At 34.4% G+C, this 19,968-nt stretch overlaps 2 protein-coding genes, 1 long non-coding RNA gene and 1 other non-coding gene across 6 annotated transcripts; all 4 read left to right on the plus strand.

Moving 5' to 3' along the window:
* LOC122315305 lies at window positions 1-2,265 on the plus strand. The gene is made up of 2 exons (XR_006244002.1): window positions 1-433; window positions 1,527-2,265. It is a non-coding gene; the product is annotated as an uncharacterized LOC122315305 (long non-coding RNA).
* On the plus strand, window positions 343-445 carry LOC122317673. The gene has a single exon (XR_006244592.1). It is a non-coding gene; the product is annotated as a U6 spliceosomal RNA (small nuclear RNA).
* Window positions 2,266-5,257: 2,992 nt separating the features above from the next.
* LOC122316994 (probable serine/threonine-protein kinase PBL21) lies at window positions 5,258-10,706 on the plus strand. Of its 2 annotated transcripts, none has more exons than XM_043133869.1 (8): window positions 5,258-5,689; window positions 5,831-5,948; window positions 6,100-6,132; window positions 6,226-6,404; window positions 6,904-7,093; window positions 8,039-8,430; window positions 9,016-9,298; window positions 10,254-10,706. In XM_043133869.1, exons 2-7 carry the CDS (start codon window positions 5,846-5,848, stop codon window positions 9,265-9,267), a joined length of 1,149 nt encoding a protein of 382 aa, XP_042989803.1. In that variant the 5' UTR covers window positions 5,258-5,689; window positions 5,831-5,845; the 3' UTR covers window positions 9,268-9,298; window positions 10,254-10,706. The 2 variants fall into 2 exon arrangements, with proteins under 2 accessions (XP_042989803.1, XP_042989802.1); XM_043133868.1 differs by having other exon boundaries at window positions 5,318-5,333.
* Window positions 10,707-15,076: 4,370 nt separating this feature from the next.
* On the plus strand, window positions 15,077-19,396 carry LOC122314800 (probable serine/threonine-protein kinase PIX13). 2 transcript variants are annotated; one of them, XM_043130397.1, is made up of 6 exons: window positions 15,077-15,348; window positions 15,677-16,017; window positions 16,636-16,771; window positions 16,871-17,010; window positions 17,139-17,262; window positions 18,415-19,396. In XM_043130397.1, exons 1-6 carry the CDS (start codon window positions 15,276-15,278, stop codon window positions 18,897-18,899), a joined length of 1,299 nt encoding a protein of 432 aa, XP_042986331.1. In that variant the 5' UTR covers window positions 15,077-15,275; the 3' UTR covers window positions 18,900-19,396. The 2 variants fall into 2 exon arrangements, with proteins under 2 accessions (XP_042986331.1, XP_042986332.1); XM_043130398.1 differs by having other exon boundaries at window positions 16,874-17,010.
* The last annotated feature ends 572 nt before the right edge of the window (window positions 19,397-19,968 follow it).

Below are 19,968 nucleotides of genomic sequence, written 5' to 3' on the forward strand. Positions count from 1 at the left end.
TACATAGTGATGTAACGGTTGTGTTAAATAAATATCATTAGACTTTGTCTTTTTTTTTTTTTTTTTATAAATGATTCTCTCTCTATCTCGTATGTAGTGCCAAGGAGATGGGCTCCTCGCAGTTGTAGACAAAGCCCACGAGATTTTTCAACTCTGGGACCAACTACAATGGAACAGCCCAAAGCTTTTCTTTTTAATTTCTGCCAGAGGGCCCACGGGACACAAACAGATGGCTCGGTACTGCTGCTAGTTAGGCGTTGTAGTTGAGAACCAACGAGTCCCACATGGATTAGTTACTCAAACGTACTCGTCTTTATATTGCAGAACGGAGGAGGAAGGAGCGTCCCTTCGGGGACATCCGATAAAATTGGAACGATACAGAGAAGATTAGCATGGCCCCTGCGCAAGGATGACACGCACAAATCGAGAAATGGTCCAAATTTTTTTTTTCCCTTCTTCCTGATTTGTCGATTCATTCTTGATTTTGAATCTTGGTAATTGGAATCGTCGAATGTTCAAATTCAAAATTACTTTTCTTTCACTGATCGAAGGAAACGTGCTGTGTTTTTTTATTTTTTTTTTTGGTTTCAATTCACTTGGTTTTCTGTTATGTAAACATCTCGAGATGAAATTATAGTTTTGTTCTGTTCTCGTGCAAATGTTTTTAGTTTTAGGGCTAGATTGGGGGAAAGATTTGGTACAAATTTCTTTTCTCCCCTTTTCCCTGATTTTTCAATTCCTTCTTGATTTTGAATCTTGGTAATTGGTATTGTCGAATGTTCAAGGTCAAAAATACTATTCTTCTACTGATCGAAGGAAACGTGCTGTTTTTTTTTTTTTGGTTTCAATTCACTTGGTTTTCTGTTATGTAAACATCTCGTGATGAAATTATAGTTTTGTTCTGTTCTCATGCAAATGTTTTTAGTTTTTAGGGCTAGATTGGGGGAAAGATTTGGTACGAATTCCACTTTAGTTTATCATGCTGCAGGAATTTGTTACAGTTAATTGATTATGTTGGCAGGGCATTGCAAATATTTTAATAATCTGTAAAGAAAAATTATTGACTACCAAACTGAGGAAATGAATTTCATAAATGAGAAAAAGAAATCTGGGTTTTCATGAGTCAACCAGGCAATAATCTGTTCCTTAGTCTGTTTAAAACTTTGAACATGGATCTGCCCGTCCATGTTGATAATGTTACCCATGTTGATGAAGTTGTGGTGTGCCTAATTTCCTTATACCACTACAGATTTTGTTTTCCTCTCAACAGGGAAGAAAAAAAAATCATGGTTGTTCAAATATCGGAATGCAAACTATGTATTTCTTGGTTTAACATCCTGTAGATTGGGCAACTGTCGAAATGTTTCGGTGCTCTTTATGATTAATATATATTATCTGGTATTGCTCTTGCAGTTTATTTATCCGAAAAAGAAGATATTATCCTTCCTGTATTCATTGTGGGGTCGTTGTCTTTTGCTTTTGTTTCTTTTGCATACCTGTTTTTATGTTATTTTTGTTTTTAGCAGAAGCATCTTTAGTTATTCCATGTGACAAGAGGCGAATGTAAGGAGATTTAACTCCTGTAGACACTGAAAGGCTGGTGCCCAAGTGCACTGCGTGGCCATTTCCTGCAGGCAATGAGATGTCGGGACCTGAAGTGACATGTTAAACTGTGTAACTGAACGACCAACAGGGAATGGTTTTGGGATCGTTTTCTGAGAAATGCTAGCTACCATTGCATTCATACTGAAGAAACTATGCTTACAAGTTATTTGTCTGAATTTTGAGTTGATTTGTGGAGTTTAAAATCTCTTTGTAGAGCAGTGATACCTTCCTTTCCTTCCTTTTCCTTTACCTGCTGCCTTATTTCTGTCTCTTCCTCTATTCTCCTCCTTCTGAACTACTAAAATCTCTCCACTTACCCCCTTCCATGCAAACTAAACCGAGCCCAGAAGGCATCCAACAAGCTCTTGACATTGGAACCCAGCCATCATGATTGATTGCTTTTCTTTTACTCTGTTTATTGCCTAAATAAGTTTGGAAGAGGATCTTCTCTTTGTTTGAAACAATATTCATCTTATTAATCAGCCATGAGGTTTTCCATCATAAATATCCTCAAGGTCAATCCATCCATGACAATCTCTAGTTAGTCAGTGAGTCACATACCCAAAGATGCACGGGTGCTTACACTCCATTGAATAATTTGATCATTTCTGCTTGTTGCTACAGTGTCAAGTTGAGATAATTAGAGGTTTTTTAATGCCTAGCTTGTCCTTTATCAAAGATCTTTACAGTTTTTGGTGTCTTAATTATGACAACAGTTTCGATAATTCCATTTATCCTTTTTATAAGATTTGTTTATTAATGCGTTTAACACATTATTAAGGTATAAATTTTTCACAACCAGGATTTATAATCTTAGGTGTGGAGGTCTCGCCCATTCCATTAAATCTGAACTTATATGAAAAAATTATTTTTTTAATAATAGACTTTCCTTTTATTAAAAAAAATATGTAAAATTTATATTCTAAGATTGTATACAGTGATATTCTCTGTGTTGTGAATTCTCTAGCTTTGAAAAAAAAAAAAAAAACCTACATGGCTTACGCGTGTTTTGCTAGGGGAGTTCGTGTCCTGGTATTTCCAAGAAAGTGGGGCCATACAATGGGGTCCCACATACGGCCGGACTAAGAAGGTATTGGATCACGGCCTCACGGGTTTCATACTTTCATACCTTTTACCTTCTCATTACAGTCCAAAAGGAATAGAAGTGGTAACGGTATTGACTATTGAGGTATCACCGAATCACCGCCATGACCCCGTAAGTTACGTTTGCACAAGTTTGACTAACTTATAAATTTTTTTTTTTTTTTTTTCACTTTTTTCTTTTTTTGTTATATTCTTTTTAAACTTTCATCGTTGTCTTGTCCCGCTCCCTTTTTTGTCCCTTTCGGCCACAAGAAACGTTGTTTTTTAGTTGGGCGAATTATCCATAATTTCATGATCCATTTTATTTTTCTTTTGGTCGGTTGGTGGAAAAAGAGATTAAAGTAAATAGTTAAAATAGTCTAATACTTAAAAAAATGTTTGGTTTTTTTTAAGTTCTTTTTTCTTTTTAGTATTAGTGTCCTTAGCCCTCATATTCACTTAGGTTAAATACTAAAAATAGACCTTTTTAATCCCCTTTATCCCACAGATCTTTATGAATCTCACATGACAATTAGTCTCTTTTGTTCTTCTAACTCTTCCCATCTCACCATATCTTATTTAATTATTATAATTTATTTAAATTTTTATATAAAATATAATAAATAATTTAATTTTAAAAAATTTTTAAAATAAAATTAATATTTAAAAAATAAATTTAATAAAATTTTATTCAATTTCCTTCTCAACTTATAAAGAGGTTAGTCAAACCTTAAACTTGTCGCCACTGCGTCCTAAAGCCAATAATATTATTAAGGTTAGGTAAGATCTTCTTTTCGCTTTACCACTTTGTATCTTGCATCCTCTTTATCCTAATTTTATACTTTAAATAACTTTATATCTAAGTGAGTGCTCTATAATTATTGAAGCTATTTAAAACCCGTCACATCAATTTATAAAATTAAGAATAATAAAATTAAAAATATATAAAAACTTTGCTCTAAAGCCACATTCGGAATTATATATTTATACCCACCATCTACCTGAAAAATCTCATATAAGTTATTTGTAGTCAACACATGTATAAATTAAACACCTCAACCATATATTATAGTTAAGTCTTTGCTTGCAATAAACGGGTGTCATGTACATTGATTATCTTGCAATTTTCAATGGTCTAAACTCTTATACATTCACACTATTTCTAGTCCCTTTGCCAAATAGGGAATATAGATATATTTATTTTTATTCATTTGACTAGTCCATTTATTAGTTAAAAAAACAGAAAGAAAATGAATTTGCCCCTTTAATTTTTTCCGATATCTTTGATAAAAATAAAAAAATTTAAAAAAATGTATCTTTACCTTGTCTAAAGTGTGTTTTTTAAAATTTCAGTATATCATTTTCTAAATAAAAAGTTTATTCTAAAGCTGGTGTGAAGAGTATATTTAGTAAAATACTTATTGGACATGATAATTTGAAAGATAAATTTTAAAATATAAATTTTATAAAGTAAATTTTACTATTTAAATTATGTAAGAGGCCATTTGGATTGAGAAACCATCTCATCTCATAATTATAATTTTTTCAAATTTTCACATAAAATATAATAAATAATTTAATTTTTTCAAATCTTAAAATAATAATTATATTAAAAAATAATATTTATTTAATTTTTATTTAAAATCATCTCATCTCATCTCACTATTCAAACAATCCTTATATTGTGCCTAAAATAGAGAAACTATTTTATGAATTAAAAAATAAACTATATTTTGTTATTTCATTCGAATAAAAGTGATAGAAAAGGAATTCTAATTATTATTTGGATAGCGTTACAGATATTGCTGAGAGCTATGGCCAATTGTATTGTGTTTTTCAGATTTTTTCTTTAAATGTATTTTTAATATTTTTTTAAAAAAAAATTATAATATTATTAAAAAATATTTACTTAATTATTAAATAAAAAAATATATTAAAAAAAAAAAGGCCCATGTTAGCCCCAGCTGTAGCTGCCATCGGCCCCCAAAGCATTTCCCATTATTTTCGTTTTGACAATGCCTTGAGTTCAGCGTTTCACACTGTAATTCTAATATCAGAACTGAGGGAATTAAAAAACACTAAAATAAATGCGGCGATCCATTTTCCGGAATAAATTAAAAAGAGAATCATTCACATGCTGTATATGAAATTACATTTATCACGACATAGTAGTGTAAAACCACTGAACTGATCGGTACCCAATTTTGCGGTGTCAGCAGATCAACCCAGGCGGGAATCACAACGTCACGCGGATCGAAGCCGTTGACGAAAATATAAACCTATCCTACGTCGGTCGCATAAAGCTGATTCAGTTCGGTTTGGATCCGAAATTGTCAGCGTCGAACTTCGTGATAAATACTAAATAGCCAACCGGCGAGGTCAAAAACGTAATCTCATACGCCACAAGGGACCGTAACGTTTATATGCGGCAAAAAGTATTTAAACGAAAAAGAAAAAAAATTAAAAAATAAAAGGGAAGGAGAGAGGAGAGGAAGAAAATCAGAGTGAGCGGGAGGGACAGCGAGAGCGACTGGGCAATAATCACGCACAAACATTAATGTATGCATATGCTGGTTTACAAAAATCCAAGAAAAAAAAAAAAAAAAGCATACACAAGCAAAGAAATTCTGCACAGAGACACACAAGTAAAGTGAAATCCAGCTATTACCAGAGTCGCCGCTAACTGTGCCTCTAAATTTGTTGTGTTCTCTCTCAGTGTGAATTTTGCGCACATTTTCTGCCTTCTCCGCGTAATTTTGTTTCGTTTTTCTTTTTCCCGTGCCTTGCCCGTTATCCTAACGCCATTTGCTAACCGGACTTGTCAAAACCCTTTGTTTTTTGTATTTTTGTTTGTAAGATTTATTTGTTCCTGTTTATGTTTGTCTTTGTTCTATTTGTTGAGTTGTTTTTTAATTGGGCTTCGATTTAGTAGTGAAGTTCTTCGCTTTTCTTCGGTTGAGGGGCTGCTTGATCTCTCCTGTGCTTTCATAGTGATACTTAGGTTGTTTTATCTTCCTTTTTCTTTCTATTTCATGTTAAATTGTGGGAATTTGAGATGTGTGGGTGGGATGAGACATTTGTTTTAGGTGGTGCTTCACTGTTGATTTTAGGAATTTATTCTATTTTTTTCTGTGTGCACTAGAGAGAGAGAGAGAGAATGGGTTGCTTTTCTTGCTTCAGTCCTAGACGAAATGATGTTCGAAGGATCGAAGTTGAGAATGGTACGCGATCCAGTACACGTCATTCTGCTGATTCCTCAGGTATGTGCTCGTTTTTGTGTTAAAAATAGTGAGATTTCTGTGCTTCGGTCAGACTGGTTTCCTTCTAATCTAGATTTTATCATATTCTAGTGTATTTATCACTAACAGGAACAATTTGCTATTTTTGTTTGGTTGGGATGTGGATATCCAGGTGGTGGCAGGGGAAAGGACTCCTATGATAATGGTACAGAAATCCCCAGCCATTTTGGAACTTGGTTTTTCTTCTCATATTTACTTTTGAGAATGGTGGGATTGAATTTTGTGCTTAACATTTCAGATAATTGGAAAGGGAAAGGTACTTTGAATCATAGCAAGGGCAACAGCCCAAAATGCAGTGCGGCACGCAGTTTTACATTTCGTGAACTAGCAGCAGCCACAAGAGGTTTTAGGGAGGTGAATCTAATCGGTGAAGGGGGTTTTGGAAGGGTTTACAAGGGCCGACTTGAGACGGGCCAGGCAAGTTGTGGCATTTTTAGATGTTATGAAATTTGCGTTTGGTTGCGTTGAAGTATAAGAATTTATGGGAACGGCTATGGGTTTTGATATTTAGTTTAAGCTTATGAATAAGAAAGGGAAAAAGGCACATATTTTCAATATTAGGAACCTTAACTGTGTATGAATCTGCAATAATTAGGTTCATGGCACGGAATTTACAAATTTTGTTTTTGTTCACTGGAAGAATCTGACATAGGTAAATTAAAGTTTTTCTCTTCTTGAATTATAGCCCTTCTCACAGCCGAATGCAGCCTTTGTATAATTGATAGGTAGAGTATTGTTAATTGCTAGATTTTGGATGGCTCAATATATGGGAATTATTCGGCATGTTACTTGAACAACAAACTTAACAAAAAAGTTCCTTTTGATGGGAATGAATATGTTACTAGCCATCCTCGTTTTTAGAATATGCTTAAGTTATACTTGTATTCATCATTAATCATTTGGTTTTCATGAGCAGATCGTTGCAATTAAACAACTTAATCATGATGGCATCCAGGGGTTTAAGGAATTCCTTGTGGAGGTTCTCATGCTAAGCTTGTTACACCATTCTAATCTCGTCACCTTGATTGGCTATTGTACTGATGGAGATCAGAGACTGTTGGTTTACGAGTACATGCCAATGGGTTGTTTGGAAGATCATCTCTTCGGTAAGTACACAGTCTTGTTTTTTTTTTTTTTTTTTTTTTTTGGGGGGGGGGGGGGGGGGGAAGGAGGGGGGGATTCTTTTAAAATAATAAAATATATGGAGAGTAATGGCATGGCTTCTTTTTTTTTGGTATAGTTCAATGTACTAGTGGCCTATTATTCCTTTGTTCAACAGTAGACATTCATTTCTTTGACTGGAAAATTTAAATCTGGATGATCTTGCGTATGCTTTCTTTAGTGTTCCCCCCCTCCCATTTAATCAATTAGTCTTTACTAATATTGGAGGACGGTTAAATAAGATTCAGATAAAGCAGTTTGAGTCCCCTCAGGATCACTGAAGATTTACCTGGCCGTTAACTTTAGGGTCCCGTGGAATTAGTCGAAGCGCGCGCAAGCTGGCCCGGACACCCACGGATATTAAAAAAATAAAAATAAATAAATAAAATAAAAAAAAATAAATAAAAAAGATCCAGATAAAGGATCAATTGTTAGGAATAGGTTTGTGTCTGGAAGACCTTGAGGATATATCATGCAGATTATAGTTTTTCTTTTTTAAATACATACATGAACTGCCTAGTTGTTAAAATTGGAAAATACCATAGTGGGCTTGCAGATTATGAATTGCTGATTTCACAACTTCCAGTGCAATTTTGAGCTACCTGGTCCAACTTTGCTGACATGTGGTGTTATTCCCTGGAATAAATTGAGTGATAAATTTGCAAGCAATCTAGTAGAAGTTAGTTTTATTCTATGTGCTGTCTTATCAGATATTGGAGTGGTAATTCCTCCACCTCCAGGTTTCCCTCCAGAAAAGATCGTGTAAAAACCTGTATGTGTTTAGTTCTTGTGTCACTGGGAAAGGTTTCCAGAATTTCTCTAACACTGCAGCAACAGCCTATTTTAATTTCTTTGATTGAAGGGACTGATTAGTGACTATGTGTATTCAGATCTGGACGCTGAGAAAGCACCACTGAGTTGGAATACTAGAATAAAAATTGCTGTTGGTGCAGCTCGGGGCCTTGAGTATCTCCACTGCAAAGCCAATCCCCCTGTTATCTACCGCGACTTGAAATCTGCAAATATCTTGCTGGACAATGAGTTCAATCCAAAGCTCTCGGATTTTGGGCTTGCTAAACTGGGACCTGTTGGTGACAATACTCATGTTTCAACCAGAGTGATGGGAACATATGGGTACTGTGCCCCAGAGTATGCCATGAGTGGCAAGTTGACCCTTAAATCTGATATCTATAGCCTTGGTGTAGTTCTGTTGGAGTTGATCACTGGCCGGAGGGCAATAGACTGTAGTAAGAAGCAGGGAGAGCAGAACCTTGTTTCTTGGGTGAGATAACTCTTCTTTTCCCCTGTAGCACTTCAGTCTTTTATTCTCCCCCGTCACCTTTTCATTTCTCATTCTATTTATAAGTTCATGGCATGTCCAAGCACTATTAAGTGTGTATAATCTGATCTGTATTCATGGCATGTCCCTAAAGTCTAACCCAATTTTTATGGCTAGACTCTATGAATGAGTTTGGCTCCTGGATCCTCCAAGCAATTGATTGTTTGAGATCCAATTTTGTTGTTTTGTGGTGATAAAAATGCTCCTATATCACCCACCAGTGGGTAGCCCAAGTGGCAAGGGCGAACATGTGTGCATGAGCCCCATTTCACAGGTTTGATTCCCACAGGATCAAACTGCGATTTAAGTGGGTTGCTGTGCTAGTCTCCTTGGGTTTTTTTTTTTTTGGGGGGGGGGGGGGGGGGGGGGGGGTGTTAGTTTCCATGAGTGAGTCCTAAGGGCTCTGTCGTGGGGTGATTACCCCATCATAAAAAAAAAAAAAAAAAAAAAAAAAGCTCCTTGATTATCAAAAATGCACTTTTTTGGATCCTCTCTCTCTCTGATACGTAATCTGTTTCTCCATTGCAGTCTCGTCCATTTTTGAGGGACCGAAGGAAATTCATCCAGTTAGTTGATCCTTTATTGCAAGGTTGCTTTCCTGTTCGTTGTTTGCATCATGCAATCGCTATTACTGCAATGTGTCTTCAGGAGCAACCAACATTCCGCCCTCTTATTGGTGATATTGTCGTGGCACTCGAATACTTGTACTCTCAGACTTACACCTCTGAAGTCCATAATAGTCGGGTCCACAGTCCCCCGCCTCAATCATCCTCTGTTTAAGGCAGAAGCTGCTGAAATGCTTTGATTAACTGTAAGGCACCAACTCACTCTATTGGGTTTAGAAATATTATATTACAAAATCCGGCAAAAGAAACAAAAATTACTTTAGTTTTGCTGCTTGCAAATGCATTTATTAGGAAGGCTGCACCCATTGATTGCAGCATCAGATGCTGCAATGCTCCCACCTCTTGAAAAAGTCAAAAGAAGCTATTGGTTCTCATTGTTTTATCTAAATTCCAATTATTGTATCATGAATTATCATTTTGTTACATATCATTTTTCACACGATTGTGAAATTCTTACAAAAGTCATTGGAAGGTGCAGATATCGGTTAATATTAAAGAAATCTTCAGACCTTACGTATACCTTTGCAAATGTCTTACGAATCCTACCTTTTCTTTTTTCTTTATACAGCATCTTTATTTTCTCCTATTGCAATTATAACCCGAGAAAGTGAATTTAGGATTCCACCTGGTCTTCTGTATGTGCTTTTTTAACTCAGTGAAGTCAGGTTGTGACCCTGTGTCAGTATTGATTGTATGGTAGTTGTCTTTTCCTCATTTTTCATTCTGGGAGTTAATTTATAGAAAGGAAATATTTTTATCCCTTTATATCCTTCTATTTTTCTTGTTCATCAAGAATCATAATACTTTTTATTTCCTGTGTATTTGTATTTTTGTATCAATATCTTTGGGGTGGGAGGGAGTGTCACACTTTTTGTCTTTGTAAATAATTTTCACGAGTTTGCCATTATCATGCAAAGAAACGGATAAATTTTATATTTTGTTTAGGTGTAGGTGTCATACTTCACCAGTACTTGAGTTGGTAACAATATTCTATAGTAACTGATCATTAAGAGAGGAAGTTCCTCTCTCTGTCAGATGTAATTTGTCGTTCAATTATCCTTGGCTTCCTTATTTGATTTAAGTAGTGAAGATGATGGAATCTGCCTTATAATATTTGTTCTTCATAATCTGTTCTTGCAGGTTTGCTGCCTAGTCAAATTTAGAAGAAAAATGTATTGAAATCCATTCTCCGTTGTATTATATATGCACCTAGAGAATGAGTATATATATGGATGCTTTATGTTATATATCCAGGTTTGGGAATTATATATTTTTTATTATTATTTTAAGTAATTAAAAGTAGTTAGGTGCTTATGATTATTGGCTCGGGACTTGTAAGAAGAAGAGAGTCCACTCGACGGTGCCATTGAAATGGGAATCAAGAAATTCAAATGTGGTGAGGTTTTGCTTGGTTTTGGAGCTCATTTTGTGTTGTCATGCCAACATGACCAGGAGAAGAAGAAAGATAAGTTAAACCTACCCATATACACATTGTATTGTGCTGTTATGGGGTCTACTTTTTTTGTGTAATTATTGTCTGGATTCTTGAATCTTGAATTTAATGAAATTAGGGGGAAAAATCTTTGTTCTTGACCTTGTAATTGTATTATTCAGATATTGCTTGGATTAAGATTTTGTACAGTTCATGTCAGAACTTTAAGGCTTATAGTGGGAGAACGATATACATGTGCAACCGGTTTTATAGCATTTAGCACCATTCGTGTGGGCCTTTCATTCAGTATGGAATTTTCAATAGATGTTCGAGGATACATGCTCCTTCATTCAAGCCTTTAGAATTTGGGATCTTGATTGGTTGTGCTTGGCTAAACATGATCATATGAAGAACCTATTTGATGTGCTGGAGTCCATTTGAGTGATTTTTCTCAGATTCTTGTCGAGTATAAAACAGGAATGTGAAAAGCACAGTTAGACATGTTTTCTTTGAAGAATTTGGTTGTTGAAACCCCACCAGCAGGTGGTGGTGGTAAGAAAATTGACCAACCTGACCCGTTCATGCCTTAAATTTGTTGGATAGAACGACAGCATGTGGGTGCTGTAAGATTGTTCAAAAATTCAAATACTTCGAGGATGTTGCTGTTATTTCTTTGTAAATGGAGTAATATACAGTATCCAGCGGGTTAAGCTATGAATAACATTGGAATTTGACCCATTTCGTCCCTTCAGACCACCAACCCAGAAGAGGATTGCATAATGGATGTTTGATTTTTCCTAAGACCTTGAATTTTGTATTTGAATTATCCAATGGGAGAATCATTCATCCCTCCTCGAATGTAGACATTGCCATAGTTTCTATATCTTTATGCGGGTTTGTCCTCAATTTCCACAGACATTTATGTTCCTTGTGTTGAGTGGTTTGGCAGCATTTAAGGCTAAGTTACCAAAACAATCGCACACAAGGCGACAAAAATCAACATATAAAAATAGGAGTTCTGCTTACAAGTGGTGGGAACGAAACATTCTCTGCACCAACTTATGAACATAAATATATATATTTCTTTTTTATAAAATATAAGTATTAAATTCACAAACAAATCTCATAAAACTAAAATTACAAACTGACGTTTCAAGATGCAATACATCATATTTACTTTATAATAAAAAGAATTTTACAATCTAAAATATACAGCATTTAATTATATCGATTTGTGAGTTTACTTATGTAAAAGTAATATTTTTGTTCATAAAATACAAAGATATTGTTGGATCTAAAGCTAAATCAATCCTTAAATGCTAAGTTACCACCAACTCAATGGTCAAGCAACCATACTGAGAAATAAATACATGAACCTTCTCCAATACACAAGACCGTGGACTCTTATGTCAAAAATGCTTGGCAGTTAATTTCTTCAGAAGGCTCTATGGCTTCTTTATCATTCAGAAATTCAAGTATGATGTCATTGGTGTTCAAGAATCTTATAAATGGATCCCTAATATTTGATCAACCCAAATACAGGGTCTCTAAATTAATTAATTTAATATTAATTAGTGCTTAATATTTTCCTTTCTTTATCCCCAATGGTCAGATAGGTGGCCGGCAAAGTGATTATTTATTAATTAAAACATAATTTATAAATTAAGAAATTAATTAGGAAGTATGATATTATTGTTGACTTCTGGTAAATCTGGGAAATCATGTACTATTTTTTGTGTCCAGCACATTTACAGCTGTTAGGCGTGATGGTCTTGGCCTATTGATTTAGGAAAAGGCTTTGCTACACGCAATCGGGAAATGCAGTCGGCGTGCAGTTGGCTGTAAGGAATGAATAAAAAAAAATTATAAAAAAATTATTTTATATTCAGGGGGACCTACATGAATTATAAAAAGTTATAAAAATAATTTTTTTTTTTCATGTAGGTCCCGTATTAATTTTTTTTTACAGCCGACTGCACGCCGACTGCATTTCCCGACTGCACAAATCATTTCTGTTTAGGAAAATGCTGAACACACTGCTCCAGCTCCCGGAGCTGCCGTTGCAAATTTGTTTTATTTTTATTTTTTGCTTTTTGACTAAGAAAGTATTTTTTATTAATGTCTTAAATTAAAAAATATATATTTAAAAGTAGAAATAAAAAACACTAAAATAAACTAACGATAACTCCCAATAATAATCGTGAGCGGTGGCTGTAGAACTGTCCATTGATTTAAGCACAAGGTTATAACTCATATAATTTATTCTCTCATGGCTACAACGTTAATTTAGTGGTGGTAGGTTTTCACTTAAAGAATCCTTAATATTTTCAATCCATACATGATGTCTTAATCCTAAATAATATCTCAGAAATTTCCTATACACCGTACTTTCTGTGCAAATAAAACTTGTACATCCACAGGCAAGTCACACACGTATACTAATACCGTGCATATCACTCTAAAATCAGGTCTATAGATAAGATGGAGACCATTTTTCTCTTGAATATTTATAGTCTTAAAGTCTTAAGCACTTTTCCTGAATAAATAAATAAATATAAGACTTATATGACAAAATTATTTTTATAATGATAGATTTTACTTTTTTTCAAATGGAATACACGTTGTATAATTGTAGAATATATATTTTAGCCAAATTAAGAAAAAAAAAATTAAAAACTTATACAATATGACATGTTCTTCTTCCAAACTTCCGTTTTATTGAGAAGTAGTACAGTCACAAAAAAATTTACAAATATAAATTTATAAATTAATATAAATTTATATATATGTTAGATGTATTTTATAATAAAAATAATTTTATAATCTAATATCATATCTTGTCAAATTAAATTAATTTATAAATTTATTTTTATAAAATCACTAAAATATTTATCTTTTGATTAGCCATTCCTCAAGGAGTTAATCCTTGGTACGTAGGTGGCAGTGGTCTTTTTCTCCCGTCTACTCTTGGAAAAATGAGGCCGACCATTAATGGGAACGTAATTGACGAGGCCTAATTGTCTCTGTATATTGGACTCGAATATGATATGTACAAGAGGGTTCTTAAAACCTAAAAGGGACTTATTCCATCTCTTTTATTTAGGAAGTATATGGTCAAAACCCCATGAGCGAATATACGGAAAAAGGTTCACATTTGATCATTGATTAATAGACAATTTTATATGATAAACTATGTTACTTTTGTTTTAATATAAAATAATTTTTTGACTAATCACGTCAGTGGAGTATATAAAAAATATATAAAAATAATTATATATAACAGAAATTCATTTTTTATCGTAAATTATATGATAAACTTCAACCCTTTTGTCACTTAACACTTGCCACAACAAATTTTTATTTTTATTATTATATTTTTGATTAACAAGAAAAATAATTTTTTGCGCCACTTAAATTCATTGTAAAAAATACAAAACGCATCCTTAATAAATAATCGCAACTATTTTATATTTTTTTACGACGAATTTAAGTGACGTAAAAAGTTATTTTTCTTGTAAATTATTTCATCTAAAATCCAAAAGGATCAGCTTAGCAACAAATGAAAAGATGAAATTATTTATATGTCCTTCATTTAACATGACATTCTATCGACTAATTACATCCCATGAAATAAATCTCATGTGCCTTTGTTATTACCGAAATTAATTAACTACTGCTCGATCGTTAAAAGAGAAACTAATGTTACAGAAATATTATTTCCTACAAAATGTTAGCGGTGCTAATGTTTTTTTCCTCTTCCCCTCCTGCACTCGGTCCTTCTACCGACGACATTTGACTCATGAAGGACTATTTAAGTACTTCACAACTACATGGTACGGTGTTGCGTGTTTATAGGACATTACATTATATATATATATACACATATATATTTATATGAATAAGGTGATTTGAAACTCAGAGCACGTAAAAATTTAAATTAGCTATATATTGATGTAGGCCTATAACCAAGAATAAAGAGAGATCTAGAGATCAGGAAGTGGGCATTTTATCGGCAACCTATCCAAAATAACAAAATGCAGCGTATATTATCCAATTGTATATATATAAGAATAATACTAATATGTATTCTCGTTTTGTCGGCTCATATATTTAATTTTTTTAAAATTTTTTTATTTCTTAATTAAGAAAGTAATTATTAGTGTATTTATTTTTTTTTGAAATATTAATTTTTTTTAAATATTTAAAATTTTAAAAAAACGTACAATTTGGACGGCGGGACAGCTATATAAAGGGGACCAAATAAATTAATTGGTCTCAAATACATGTTTTTAATAATGTATATACTGTATATTATCATAATGCTTAATTAGGGCGAAAAATATTGGGATGAGCCTTACAATTAATTAATGGGCCCAACTGCTCAAGAGATTTTCGCTTAGCGATTGGTCCGGTGATTAGACTTTCTTGGTGTTTATCTTTTATTATTGAAAGGGACTTCCCTCGTGCACCAAACCGGACCGGACTCATTTTCAGGTTTCAAGTGTGTACTCTCCCTTGATAAATGATTTGCACGACATAACAATAAACGACAAGAGAGAGAGAGAGAGAGAGAGGGAGAGAGGTCCAAGCCCAAGGTCTCCCTATACCAGTTTTCTCTTGCTTGGTAATTTCTTGGCTCTTGCTTCTCTCTTTGTAGGAAGTTGGAGACTGCGGAGAACTGCATAAGTACCTGAGTCGAGAGAGACTTAAGGCGAAAAAGAGTTATCGTCATGGGAAACTGCTTTGCAGCTCCGGTGAGTAACCACCATAGCCCAGGCACCACCAAACCTTCTAGCCCATCTGGTACGTACCCCTTCTGAATTTACCAATCAATTCTCCCTTTCTCCTTTGTCCTTCCATAATCTGTCGGATTCTCGATTTCCGTTATTTTTTGTGATTTTTTTTCTCGGATATCCTTTGTATTTCTTCACGTAAATTTCTCAAACAAAGTATCAGATCAGTTTCTAACACTCACGTTGTCAGCTTTGTCTATTTTGTACGTTGTTAATTTAAAGGTTTATATTAATATAAAAATAACAAGAATATCATGGAAAGTTCGAGGTAGCTTTTGAAGCGCCCGAGGACTCTGCTATTTAACGCGCACTTTTTCCTTTCCTTTCATTTCATGCAGAAGTATCAAGAAACATTAGCAAAGAAAGTGGGCGATGGACATCACGAAGCAACAGCAATGCTACCCAAAATGGAAACCTCGTTCAAAGCAACTTGGAGGAAACGACGCCTCAGACCGGAAGGGTCATAACCCCGAATCTGAAAGTGTTCACTCTTGAGGAGCTAAAGAGTGCGACACGAAATTTCAGACCGGCTACGGTGCTGGGCGAGGGAGGTTTCGGAAGAGTTTTCAAAGGTTGGGTGGACGTGAACACGTACGCGCCATCCAAGGTCGGCTCTGGCATGGCTGTTGCCGTCAAGAAATCGAACCACGACAGCCCCCAGGGGTTGAAAGAATGGATGGTAACCTCCTGATCTAGTCGTCTATCTTTTCTCAGTGTTCGTTCGCGATACCATTGACTGACTGACTCGGAATGAATTAAAATTTAAAAGAAAAGGACGATTTTTCTTTTAAAGTTTGGCAATTCAGATTTTTCAAAAGAAATGGCTTTTATCTGTACCATTTTAGAGTTTTTGTCATTCAAACTAACTATTGGGAGGCCCCGCTGCACTGGGACAGTTTTTTCAACATGTCGAGTTTTCCACGAAAACTTTTTTGAAATTTCATCAAAGTTGTTAAAGTTTGTAAACAATATTCTATTCATCGTTTAACTTTTAAAATTATTTCATCTTACCGTCTACCGAAGCCCATAGAGAATATTTTGACTGGGCATGTTTAAGCACTTTTCTATAAGATCATTTGCTTATGCCGGAAATGATGAGAGCCCAGAAATTTGTGGGGTTTTAGGTGACACAAGGAGCTGATAGAAATGGATAGACAAAACAATAATATTCTGCCTACCTACGTCGATTTTTTCTTTTAAGTATGCCATTTGTTTATTAATTTGTCGAACCGGAACAGTAATTTTGACCCGGAAAATCGAACCATTTTAGACCTTGTCATTGTGTTTATGGGCACAGGCGGAGGTGAAATTCTTGGGGAAGTTTTCCCATCCGAACCTAGTCAAGCTCCTGGGGTACTGTTGGGAAGACCAGGAGTACATTCTTGTCTACGAATATATGCAGAAGGGAAGCTTGGAAAACCACCTTTTCAAAAGTAAGAACTAAGAACCACTTCCAATCGATCACAACTATGGAGTTTTCCATGCAAATTTTGCTTCATTTCTTTAAATCTGTATACGTGTGCCTGCCTTAGAAGGAGCTCCAGAACCACTTTCATGGGATAAAAGGCTTGACATAGCCATAGGAGCGGCTCGGGGGCTGTCTTTTCTGCACACATCAGAGAAATCTGTCATCTATCGCGATTTTAAGACATCCAATATACTGCTGGATGGGGTAAGGTTTACATTGTGATTTGAAATTGAAGCCACTTCAACAAATTTATTAACAGTTGGGGTGGTTTTTCTTTTCTTTGCCATTTTCTTACTTGTTGCTTTGATTGTATGTTGGGTTTCTTATCGTAGAACTACAACGCAAAGCTTTCGGATTTTGGGCTGGCAAAGTTGGGCCCGTTAAATGGCAACTCGCACGTGACAACGATTGTCATGGGCACTTATGGCTATGCAGCTCCTGAATATGTTGCTACCGGTAATGCCCCAATTTTCAATTATTAAATGAGTTTTGTGAAATTAAAAGATTGTCGATCGATTTCCCTTAGAAAAATGACACTGTCTTCTCTTAATGTATGTCCGAAACTCCTTCAAAAGAGGGGAAAAAAAAAAAAAGTGTACATTTAAGAATTAGTTAGAGCCATGCACATAAATTACACTCAACAGTACTCCTAGTCCTAGAAACTGAGACTCAATTTAGAAAGATTAAAAAAGTGTACATTTAAATCTGAGTATAAAAATTGTATTTAACGTGCATAGATTATTTTAAACAATACTATCATTCATTCCAAATTTTATTATTCTCAGTCATGTTTGTTGATGTGATACATTATAAATAGTTGTTTATGTAGATAATGGACATGTAAAACCACTTCAAATGCATTGTATCAATAAAGGTCCATTTGAAACCAATTTAGTTTAATTTTAAGTCGAGTTTAACATTCAAACATTCAACTCTCAAATCACTAAATTCATCTCAATTTAAAATCTTTTTACATATGGAACTCACAACTTTTTCAACTTAACACATCTTTATCTGCGAGATCTATAACCTTTTTCTACTTTTTATAAATATATCTAAACTCATTTTAATATCCAAACACATCTAAACTTATCTTAGGTAGATTCCACAAAACTCATTTCATAATTGCAAATAACTACTATTCATAAATGACTCAACTTATCTTAACTCAGCTCAACATTCAAAATAAAAAATCTCATCTTTTCTCAAATCATCTCATCATTACAGTTTTTTCAAATTTTCACATAAAATATAATAAACAATTCAATTTTTTTAAATTTCAAAACAATAATAGTATTAAAAAATAATATTTTATTCAACTTTCAACTTTGATCTCAAACTAAAACATCTAATCTCAACATCCAAACCTAACCTAAAGTGTTACCGAAGATAACAAGATATTACGCAAAGAACAATTTTATTTCTTAATTATTGAAGTTGCATAGAGTTATAATTTTGAGATAGAGATTTAACTTTTCACTTGTAACCATTTACTTCAATACTCATGAATAGTTTATATCTCAAGATATGGGATTAACATAAAAAAAAATAAGAACATAATTTTGATCATCCCATTCATTCATATTCTAACAAAACCCTTATCAACAGGTCATTTGTACGTAAAAAGTGATGTCTATGGATTTGGGGTCGTATTGCTAGAAATGCTGACAGGCTTACAAGCATACGACACAAATAGGGCCAGTGGCGAGCACAACTTAGTGCAATGGACTAGACCCTCTATGTCCGACAAAAAGAAGCTCAAGAAAAAAATGGACCCAAGGCTACGTGAACATTACCCACTAGAAGGTGCATTCCAAGCAGCTCAATTGATACTAAAATGTCTCGAATCAGACCCCAAAAATCGTCCATCCATGGAAGAAGTATTAGAAGAGTTAATGAAGATAAGTGCAATTAAAATGACAGCGAAGGAAACAAAAGCCAGTGCAAAGCATGGTGCCAATAGACGCCAAGAGGTAACAAATGCCAACCATCGTCGGCCTCCCATTCACCATGACTCCCACCATGGCAATCGGTCTCCCATTCACCAGAGGCACGGTGCTATTGGCAGCGGAGTTGGAGCTTATCGTCACTAGCTCCTCCGGCTTAGATCAGATCTTAAGTATTTCTTCTATGTAGTTTTTGAGTTTGTAACATACACGTCCAAGCTTGTATTAGAAGCTTATCTGAAAGCACATTGTTGGCATCTCTAGTTTGTGGCTACTTCACCCTGAAAAATGTCTTCAACGAAAGGTAACTACAACAGAAAGTTGGCTACTTCCTCCTGGCAGCGACGCATCTGCTTCGGGCCTTCGCCTCCGTCACTCAGTCTACTTAAACATTGGGTCTATTGCCGGTCCATACGTATGCTTGGAGTACTGAACACGACCATGAGTCCATATTTTCCAAAAGCGCTCGCTTTGGTTCTCATGGAAAAATATCGCTCAAAGTTGGAAAAAGATAGTTATATCGCTCAAAGTTGGAAAAAGATAGTTATATAAAGTAAGTTTGAAGTATAAATCTATGCATCTTTTTGGACATAATTATATGTTCAATAAACACTATAAAATCTATTTTATCTGTTTGTCTCTCATTCCGTATTTGAGGAGTATGTTAGAGTTCTATTTAGATTGACTCTCTTACTTATTAAGTTTTGATAAGATCTTATCTATTAAAAAGATTAGATTTTATCTGTTAAGAAGTTTAAATTTAAATTTAAAATAGGGGATTAAGAGTTTCATTTTAAACAACTAGTAATAGATAAGCCATATCTATTACTTAATGGAAGGAATAGTTCAAGTCTAACTTTGTTAGAGGGTCCCTAGCCTAGCCTATAAATAGAGGGTCTGTATACAACATCAGTATGTCAATCAAAAGGCATAGGCCAGAATATTCTCTTCCTACTCAAATATTTCTTTATCTTTAAGGGAGTTTTCTTTAGGCTCTTACTTGTTCTTGAATCACCATGACAATAGATATGCAATTTATTATTTTTGTTGTTGTTTATTCAGTATGTTATTATTCTTACATGTGGTATCAGAGCCACCTTCACGCATGTCGATTCAGATTTTTGAAATATATGTATTTTCTTGTTTGAGCATGAAAATCTAATATTATTGTGTTTTCTTTGTGAGATTATATTTGGTTTGATATGAGAAATTTTAT

The sequence above is a fragment of the Carya illinoinensis genome, chromosome 7 (genome assembly GCF_018687715.1).
Source record: "Carya illinoinensis cultivar Pawnee chromosome 7, C.illinoinensisPawnee_v1, whole genome shotgun sequence".
NCBI lineage: Eukaryota > Viridiplantae > Streptophyta > Magnoliopsida > Fagales > Juglandaceae > Carya > Carya illinoinensis.

Coding starts and splice junctions, on each gene's coding strand:
- LOC122316994 (XM_043133869.1), top strand. CDS start 5,846: ATGGGTTGCTTTTCTTGCTTCAGTCCTAGACGAAATGATGTTCGAAGG. Junction 7,094..8,038: donor TTTGGAAGATCATCTCTTCG/GTAAGTACACAG, acceptor ATGTGTATTCAG/ATCTGGACGCTGAGAAAGCA. Junction 8,431..9,015: donor AGCAGAACCTTGTTTCTTGG/GTGAGATAACTC, acceptor TCTCCATTGCAG/TCTCGTCCATTTTTGAGGGA.
- LOC122314800 (XM_043130397.1), top strand. CDS start 15,276: ATGGGAAACTGCTTTGCAGCTCCGGTGAGTAACCACCATAGCCCAGGC. Junction 15,349..15,676: donor CAAACCTTCTAGCCCATCTG/GTACGTACCCCT, acceptor CATTTCATGCAG/AAGTATCAAGAAACATTAGC. Junction 17,263..18,414: donor TCCTGAATATGTTGCTACCG/GTAATGCCCCAA, acceptor CCTTATCAACAG/GTCATTTGTACGTAAAAAGT.